We start from the raw sequence: 10,071 nt of genomic DNA on the forward strand, positions 1-10,071 counted from the left end.
GAATTGGTTCCATTTATTTCAGAACGAAGGAAGTATACAAGTAAATAAAACAAGAATCTCTTCTAAACTAAAAACTAAACAAAACAAGAATTGTACTCACAATGACCGATTTGCCCCTTGCACGTTCCTTTTTACCCTAGTGAGAGACCACCATAAAATTTCAGTGCATGATTAATGCAAAAAAAGTATCTTTCATATAAAAATGCATATGAACATGCCCTTCTCTTGAGGTTGAAACTCCTTTGTAGTCATTTGGGTTTATCTCTTCGAAGAGCTTAAGACTATGCTTTGCATATGTCGGTTTGCATTCCCTAAAATTTATAATGTGATAGATTGAAAAGAGAAATCCAATCAAGACTTGATCAGTTAGCTTGTGTATCAGTAACATTTATGCAAGTATGCAACCATCACATATGTATAATTTTGTCAAGAAAGTCAATTGTCATAGTGTGTTAGTGTTACTCTTTCATTGCTTTCCATTACTCACCAATATCATCTCAATTAGTGATAGAAGATTACGAGAAGATATATTCATACTTGGAAATGAAACTACGCTATGCCAAACATTTGTGTGAAACATTTCTCTAAAGAAACTCGTTAGCATTACTGTCATTTATTACAATCGGAGTAATCTAACACAGTATGTAACAAAAAGTTTGCGTTTCGGATTTCCTCGTGTACCACCCTAAAAGACGTGCATCCATTGGTGGAGGCAAGATAAAATGAATAATTTACTACATTCATTACCAGAATGTTCAACTTCAAGTAACAAACATAGAATTTATTTGACATGATTCATGACAATGTTCCCAGTTAAGAATCATAGCAAAAGGTAATGTATTTCTGATAGTAATTATTTTACTGTAGTCAAAAAACTTTTGGAGAGACGAAATTCTTATACAATGTACTCTCATTTACTCAAAATTGGTTCAGCTTATCAAAAATCAAGCAGACGTTGATGGAAATGGGAGTGGCTCCGGCTGTAAGGCCTTCTGCACAAGCTCAGTCTGTTCTCTGCTGTGGACCGAGATGAAACCAGTGGCAGTTGCAGCAGATGGTGGGCGCCCAGCATACTTAATATCATCAGCACTTCCTCTGTCTAAAGATTTCATTGTAGCAGACAGACGAGGAGCAATGTAGCTATAAGCACCCATATTCATTGGCTCTTCCTGGCACCAGACAACCTCAGCATCTGCATATATAGCAAACATCGTAAGCAAACCACAATACAACCAAAGCTTGAATATCTTCATGACATTACATGCAGTTTTTTCCTCCAAGTCACTGCAATATGAATTAGAAAATAGAACAGTAATAGCTGGGAGCCTGGGAGAGGTGGCAAGCAGGTCTTCAAATCAGGTTTAATTTCAGGTCAACATAAGGTCATTTTTAGGCCTCTTGTCAGTTTGATTATTACGATAAATAAATCAGAGCAGTTAGACATCGGGTCATATATTTTTGGGTATAGTTCGAGTTTACATCTAAATAAGGAGTTTGAAATCTTCCCTTCCACACAATCCATAACATTACAATAAACAAATCAGCCATATCATGAGCAGTTAGACACCGGGTCATATATTTTTGGGTGTGTTTGGAGTTTACATCTGGATAAGCAGTTAAGACATCTCCATTAAACTCAATCCATCATATAAAGTTCCCCAGCACAACCTACTATAATGGCAACTGAGAAATCAAGATAATATACAGCCAAAATTATGTAAGACATGGATGCTGCAAAAATCTATGACAAAAGCACAAAAAAACATATATGGACATAAATCAATATATAACCACATCAATTTGGAAACTTACTTGGATACCGCTTCAGCTCTCTTTGGACAAGATCATAGGGGAAAGGGCAAAGCTGCTCAACTCTACAGATGGCAACATCACTGCCATTTACTTTTTTCCTTTGTTCGTCAAGCTCATAGTAAACCTGCAATTTTCAGGGTAAGAACCACAGCTTTGCCAAAAAAGTAAAAATTACTGAATCGACTTCAGAAAATCAGAACACATGCCAGTGTAGCATAATTCAACAAATTCAGGCCACCCACTTGCACATGTTACAAAAAGTCTTGAGAGTTGAACATATTTAGCTTATAAATTCTATAATTTCAACATATTTTGTGTACTTGTCCGGTGATGAGATAGAAATGAATGATGCTATAACGTTCATCAAATAATCAGATACTTACTTTTCCAGAGCACAGAACCAAGCGCCTGATGCCCTCCTCGCGATCCGAGTGCATATTCTGATCCTTTATGAGACGCTTGAATCTGGTTCCTTGTTTATCGAAACCAGGATGGCCTTTAACATCGTCAAATTCAGAAAGATTTGATTTGCATTCTTTGTGACGAAGCAAGTTCTTGGGTGCCATGACAATAAGTGGTTTGCGGAATTCCCTGTGTATCTATAACAAGACTAAAGAATGAGCAAACAGAGGCTTTCTTTAAACAATGTTACAAATTAATGGAGCTGATATTATAATTACCTGACGGCGCAAAACATGGAAATAATTAGCAGGCGTAGTTACATTGACAACCTGCCAATTGCATTCCTGGATCTGCTTCCGTAATGTTGGTTCCATCTCAGGTATGACATAGGGGTTGTCATCACTCATCTGCAATAAGAAGTTTCATAATAGATTTAGTTGGGCTCATCTTACTAGCCACCAGAAGTTTAGATCACAGCTATAGTCTTCCCAGGCTATCAAGTGCCATTACATGAAACAGAGGGCAGTTACAATTAAATGTTTCTGCCATAAATGCTATATATGCGCAGTTAAAATCTTTCGGTGACATCACAAGTCTGCCTAAACTACCATAGCTAAATTCGTTGTGACATCATTTGTCATATCCAATGCATTTTCAGTCGTAGGTCTGCCAGAAACAGCATCTTTTGATCGCCATTCAAGCCGCAAATGGGGAATGCAACCTGTCGCAGGTAGCTATTGTTGTGTTTATAACTTCAGAACGGTCTCCCCCTACCCTCTACCTCCAAAAGAAACGAGAGTGAACAAATTCTAAGATATCTCGCAGCTATGCTGAAGATATTTCAAGGTGAGAATATGCAATGACATCACCAATTCACGATCCAACATACGGATATTGTAAAACAGGAGTAGAGGGAGGGCTATAACTATTCAGAACAGAGTTTTGCGTTGCTAGAGGGGGAAGGCAATTAGGGGAAAGGGAGGAGGAAAAACTACTTTACGCTAAGCCTGCATAGCCCTTTCACTTCCTACCCAAAAGTGCTTCAATTAACAGAACAGCTAGTCCACTCCATAAACACAAAAATAAGAGGGGGGGGGGGTAATCCAGGCGCATCATCAAGAATTCAACACACTCATGATTTCCAACACCTCAGCAGACCAGCAATCACACTAAAAAAAATCTGGTTGCCTATGTGGCTGTTATAGCCTTGGAAATTTCCAAACAAAAACACCAGAACCTATAGAAATGGAAGTAGGATAACGTATGGCACTAATAATTGTATTAGAGAAAATTATTTACAAAAGAATTTCTACTTCTTTTATATCTCCAGAGTCAATCCCTAGCTTATTGAGACTGGTACTACCTAAATCATGCAATGCTATATTATGCAGAACGGTTAAAGGAACACAACTACTACCTAGAATTGTAAACTAACACAAAAAGTGGACCACTGTACCCATTTGCACGTTTGAGATTGTGATAACAAATCTTTATTATATCTCAAGTATCAGTGTTGGACTAACATTATATGAAATAATAGTAAAAGGGAGGCTGAAGAAACAGAGTTATTTGCGACATGATAAACAATTTAACAAGAATTACCAAACAAATCAGCTCAAATATGTACTTGCAATTAAATTCAAGTCTCTTATCTAGAATATGTTCTATTAGAAAAGTATCCTAGATTCCTAACACCCATATCCGGATTATAAGACAGTCACTATGTCCAGATTTCAAGCCATAATCTGCCAACAACTTGGTATATATCCACACCCAACAACTGTACTCGTGATCCATAACACAGTGTATGGGTCTGTGGGAAAATATTGTGTCAGATCCATGAATCTGATAATGGCAGGTCATCAAATTCAATTAAAATTTTCAATGAGCCTTCAATTCCAGAATGATACCTGTAGAAAACGTTCCAATCGAGCACTTGAATGTTCAGGTCCCTGGCCATCATATCCATGAGGAAGTAGCACCACAAGACCAGTCTGTCGCAACCACTTTGCTTCCCCACTGCTCAAGAACTGATCAAATATCACTTGTGCCCCATTAGAAAAGTCGCCAAACTGAGCTTCCCAGAGGACCAATGAATTTGGATTTTCCATAGAATAGCCCAATTCAAATCCAAGAACACCAAACTCTGAAAGGGAGCTGCACCAAGAAAGAATATCAGAACAATCAAACGAAGAATTGAACAATTTGCAACAAGTTCTAAGAACTACTAAAGGACCAAATAACGCCAGAAAACTTTCAGAATACAAAATGTAGCAGCAATCATTGTTGTTAAAATCCCGATCCGGATCTTACGATTCTACGATCCTGGAAGACCTCACCAATCCTGATCCTACGTAGGATCTTAATTTGTTAGGATCTTTCGATCCTGCTCAACCACAAACAATCATATGGTAGGATCTTAACACGATTCTACGATCCTATGACTCTACGATCCAATCCTACCGTATAAAAATAATAAAGTAATTTCACATATTATTTTTCTCCTATTAGATTTTGGTCGTATGTTACTTCAATCTTATAGTATTTAAAAACTATCATCATTTGCTAATTAAAAAATTCATTATTAATATGTGTAAATTTTTAACATGAGGTTCTCACCATTATTTAGTATAATTATCGCTATTTCATCGAATTGTAGGATCTTACGATCCTAGGATCCGATCCCACCGATTCAATTCTACCAACCCCTACGATCCAAAGTAGGATCCTGATCCTGATAACATTGGCAGCAATAGTCTATAACAGATAATTACCAATTCATTACAGTATTTGTCAAACAATACAGAGTGGTTCTTGACACAGAAATATTGCTCTATACAGTGACCATGTGTTAACCTTATCAATCAATACGGGTAGGCCCACAGTCTATGAAGCATGGGAAATTCATTTTGATAGATGTTCCATTACCGGGTATGAGTAGTTAGGTACGACACCTAGAGTCCATGGGTGCTAAAAACTTTATTATACTTTTTCAATTTGTTTCCTTTTGCCAGACTTTGCTCTAGTTTTACCCATTTCTTCTTCCTTTTTATTCTTTCGAAAATGTTATTTCATCTTACTTGCGCTTCTTTCTTTAATTTTTGGATGGCGGTTTCTTGAGTATATAGATTAAAACTATTACATACTATTGAAATATTTTTAAATTCCATATTTTAGAAGATATATATCTTATGTATCCTCTTTTTGAACGCTAATGTATCCCGTAACTCTGTCATGCCTGTTCCTGTATCCATACCAGTTCAAGTGCAACCTAGCCTACAATTTTTATAAATCCTAGGTCTGAAACAAATAAGCTGTATGTGCTAAAAAATTCCCTCACGACCAGCAGTAGAAGAGCATGTATGTACAATTCTAGGTTACAGACTTACAGGGGCTCTGAACAGGGTCAGAGATCACAGAGATAATTGAAACTCAACGATCACCCATATCATACCCCTGTTCTGCTAAATTTTGCTGCCATTTCAAGTGATTTTCTTTCTAAAAACTTGCTTCGATCTCAAAAGCATTGCAAAAATATTTCTTGTGCATTCTTACAAACTTCTAATCACAGAAAACTTCCAGCACAGTAAAAATGCCATGTTCAATCACCCTAATAAAAATTTTCAGATTTCTGAGAAAAGCATCAAACTAATTAAGTATAACAGAACACAGGCAAGAAAGAATTTAAGCCCTCGTCATAAAACAGACAAACAAACAAAAGATGAAAAAATGTCACTAATTACCTGACATGGATATTTTCCTATAGGGAACATGCTAGAGACATTTTGCACTAAAATATGGGTCGTCACCACACTTAAATAACTAGAACTGTACATCATTCCCCACCAGCAAACAACTGAAAAAGAAGAAGCGAAACACTACTTAAATAGAGCTCACCTGTTACTAACAGTAAACATCTCGTCATTTTGGTTTATCATCACATGGTCCAAGGGGCAGTATTTTTCTCCTGTTTCCTGATCATGGAGTACAGAATGCCTATGGCTGAATGTACCCCTCTCAACATCCTGACCACTCAGTCGGACATGATTGCCCTCAACTAGCAAAGTGGCAAAGGCTAGTGCTTCACCAACTGCCCAATCAATACCCTCCCCCGATTCAATCATCTGAGCACGTTGCTCATAAATCCTTTTCACAGCCTTGTGTGGCTTGAAAGTTTCAGGAAGTGAGGTGATAGCCTTTCCAACATTCTTCAAGATTTCTGGTTGAACCCTGAGTGCGTCACAACATACAATAACTATTCAAACCATGAATTCACAAGCTGGATCTAGATAGTAGAACAAAAAGAAAAGGTCCAGAAAAAAGGTACCCAGTGTTACGAATCCTGGAAAGCTGCTCAGGAGACTTGAAACCTAGCCAGTAAGCAGAAAGCCAGTCCCTCCTTTGAGGCTTGTAATCCTTGCTTGCATCAAACTCCTCATTAAGGATTGTCATAACCTTTTTCTGGATCTGATCAACCTCTTCCTTAGACATTTCTTGAGATTCAAGAACTTTCTTCTTGTATATTTCAAGAGCAGAAGGGTGATTTCGGATGACCTGTAAAAAAAAAGATGAGAAGACTGTCATTTTTTTCTCCATCAACTATCCCTCTAGGCATGGGAGTTGTGGAAGTTTACGTCAGCTCTGTCTCAACTATGAAAGCAACTGTCAAGCTATAGTGCTATACTAGAAATGAAGTGGCTGAACATGCATGTTCTCAGACAATTGAAGAGATATTCAGCAAGCTTAACATAATTAATCATGAGATATATATAGCCTAGAGAAGTCGAAATTTCTGGACTTACCTTGTACATTTTTGGTTGTGTAAACGATGGCTCATCAATCTCGTTATGACCAAATCTACGGTAGCAAACTATATCTACCACAACATCTGAATGAAAGGTTTGACGCCACTCTGCTGCAAGCTCACAAACATGAACCACTGCCTCCAAATCATCCCCATTTACATGGAAAATGGGGGCATTCAGTGCTTTTGCAACATCAGTGCAGTATTGTGAAGATCTTCCTGACCTTGGATCAGTTGTAAAGGCAACTTGATTGTTCACCACAATGTGGATAGTACCACCAGTAGTGTAATTTGGAAGACCACTAAGATGGAGTGTCTCATAGACCACACCTTGTCCAGCGAAACTACCATCACCATGGATCAAAATAGCCATATTCTTTGTCCTGTCAACATCATTAGAATAGTATTGTTTCGCTCTTGTTTTACCAACCACAACCGGATCCACAGCTTCTAAGTGACTAGGATTTGCAACCAAAGAGAGATGAATTCGCTTCCCACCCCTAGTAGGCCTATCATAAGAAGTTCCTAAATGATACTTGACATCTCCAGTTCCTGTGTAAAGTCCGACCTCATCTGTAGGTTTTATGCCTCCACTGAACTCACTGAATATCTGTCGAAGTGGTTTTCTTACGACATTGCCAAGCACATTCAACCTACCCCTGTGAGACATTCCAATGACTATACTCTCCACCCCAAGATCCGCTGATCTATCAAACATCTCTTTCATACCAGGAATGAGAGTTTCACAACCTTCAAGACCAAACCTTTTAGCTGTAGTCCACTTAGTTGCTAAGAAACTTTCAAATTGGGTACTCCATATAAGCCTGTCTAGCATCACATGGCGCCTTTCCTTGTTATATTCCATTGGTGAAGGAGTCTCAATTCTGTCTCTCAACCAGTTACACTGCTCACGATCGGCTATATGCATATATTCAAAACCGATGCTCCCACAATACGCCTGCTCAAGACGGTTAAGGATACTTCTAAGGGTCTGAACAGGACGGTTCTCGGACAAAAACCCAGCCATCCTCCACACTCCAAGGAAAAATTCACGATCAAGGTCAGCTTCGCTGAACCCATAGAGTTCCAGGTTCAAGTCATCAGGAATCGGCCTTTCTTCCAGAGCCAATGGATCCAACTTGGCCTTAAAGTGACCATTAACTTGGTAAGCCCTCACAAGCAGTAGCAGACGCATACTCTCTTGAATTGTCTGTCCCGAAATCCCTGGCGAGGTAGATGCTTGCCCAACAAAATTCCTGAAGAAATTGTCCCATGACTCATCAACACTGTTAGGGTCAGCTTCCCAAGCTCTTTGTAACTCCTCCAAGTAAATACTACTCGTCCCATCAAGAAAACTATCAGTAAGCCGCGAAAGGGGTACAGGGCGTGGAACAGGAGCAGCTTGCGGTTTCAAAACCGTGCTATGAAAAAAGTGAGTCTGTGAATTCACAAAACGCCGGCTTTGTGAATCAACAACTCGAGTCCTAGTCACATACGACCGCCCCTGAGCTACAGTCCTCCTCACTGCAAGCTTCGCCACCGCAGATCCAGCTCTGAACCAAGCCATACCCTCGGATCACAAACTCACCACCTTACCAAGCTTCAACCCTAGTATGCACAATTAAACACTATTCTTATACATTGCCAAAATAATCGAATTTTTCGGAATCAAGCAGCTCTACAATACATACAGCTAAATCATATATATACAAATCTTTACATATATATTGATTAAAACAAATACTAACACAGACTGCACTTTTTAATTTTTTATTTCTTTTTGAGTAAATTTCATTTTCTTCTTAATTAAACATGAAATTGCACTTATAACTAGAAAACAGTGGAGAATCCAAGAACGATACAGCAGGTTTAACTCAACCTCAAAATCTCAAAATTTCCGAGTTTACCATTTCATTTAAAAATAAAATACAAAATTGAACAGTTAAATAATGAAACAGAAATAGTAACACATTGAATAAACCAAATTTTTTCCTCAGAATCAATTTTCATCCAAATTTAAAGAAGATCCAACTTTTTCTACAATCTTAAACCTAAAATTTGAAACAAACCTTCAAACGTTTGAGAGATTCGAACTTCCGATCTCGTACAAGAAGTTTGATTTTGCCGAAATCGTTTCTTCTCACTCTTCGAATTTGTTCATCAGATTTAAGGAAAGTAAATTGATGGTAGAAAATGGTGTGTGTTAGAATAAATTGTTGAGATGGAAAGTTGAAATGGAAGAATTCAATTTAGGGTTCGAGAGAAAAAGGTAACTCATGGCCTTTTTCTTGCCTTGATAATTCTTTTGATGTTTTCTTTATTTATTATATATCCTTCTCTTTCATTTTTTCTAGAAGAAAAATGTCATTTTTTTCGATGTTGTGTGAGAAATGTCTTTTTCTTTTTGGAAATAATAAAATATAGGAGGTTATCCTAAAATATATGGCAAAAATAGTGAAAATAGTAATTTTTATGATTTTTGCATAATAATTTGAAATTTTCTTGTAATAATAGAGGAATTTTAGAAAGTTTATATGCATAAAAATGACTAAAAATACAAGTGAAATATTTGCATTTATTGGAAATGAGTCTGTTTAGATAAAGTAGTTGTTGTGATAGCTATTAATGATAGTTATAGCTCTCGATTATTGTACTAGTTGTTAGCCGTTAGATATTAGTTGTTAGAGTTTGACTGTGAAAATTGCTTTTGTAATAAGTAGTATTCGATTGTTTCAAAAAAAAAAAAAAAAAAAAGTAGTATTCGATAAGACTAGTTGTTAATTTACACAAATAACAACATACTAATATTTAATCTTTAATAGCTATTCGTACCCCCAAAAGCTAATATGTATAGTTTTTCAAAACCCTAGTTCAAACACCCAAAACTGTTTCAAACACTAATGAGCCGAGTTTAATTACAATTCAATCGAACATTAATTACTTAGCTTGGACGACTGTATCCATTGCTAGGAATTCAAATTTGATTCACCCAACACTACTTTTCACCATGTTTAAAGTTTTTGACTTAATCCAAACACTAATGTTACCCGCAT

At 37.2% G+C, this 10,071-nt stretch overlaps 1 protein-coding gene across 1 annotated transcript; it reads right to left on the reverse strand.

Annotated features, from left to right (window-relative positions):
- Positions 1 to 718: 718 nt before the first annotated feature.
- LOC104904371 (uncharacterized) lies at positions 719 to 9,349 on the reverse strand. Its single transcript, XM_010692599.4, has 9 exons — positions 9,088 to 9,349; positions 7,017 to 8,626; positions 6,542 to 6,768; positions 6,112 to 6,444; positions 4,125 to 4,371; positions 2,493 to 2,621; positions 2,196 to 2,411; positions 1,813 to 1,936; positions 719 to 1,192 (listed from the first exon to the last, which is right to left on the reverse strand). The coding sequence occupies exons 2-9, from the start codon at positions 8,583 to 8,585 to the stop codon at positions 945 to 947; spliced, it is 3,093 nt and encodes a 1,030-aa protein (XP_010690901.1). The 5' UTR covers positions 8,586 to 8,626; positions 9,088 to 9,349; the 3' UTR covers positions 719 to 944.
- Positions 9,350 to 10,071: the final 722 nt, after the last annotated feature.

This window comes from Beta vulgaris, chromosome 9, assembly GCF_026745355.1.
Source record: "Beta vulgaris subsp. vulgaris cultivar EL10 chromosome 9, EL10.2, whole genome shotgun sequence".
Taxonomy (NCBI): Eukaryota; Viridiplantae; Streptophyta; class Magnoliopsida; order Caryophyllales; family Amaranthaceae; genus Beta; species Beta vulgaris.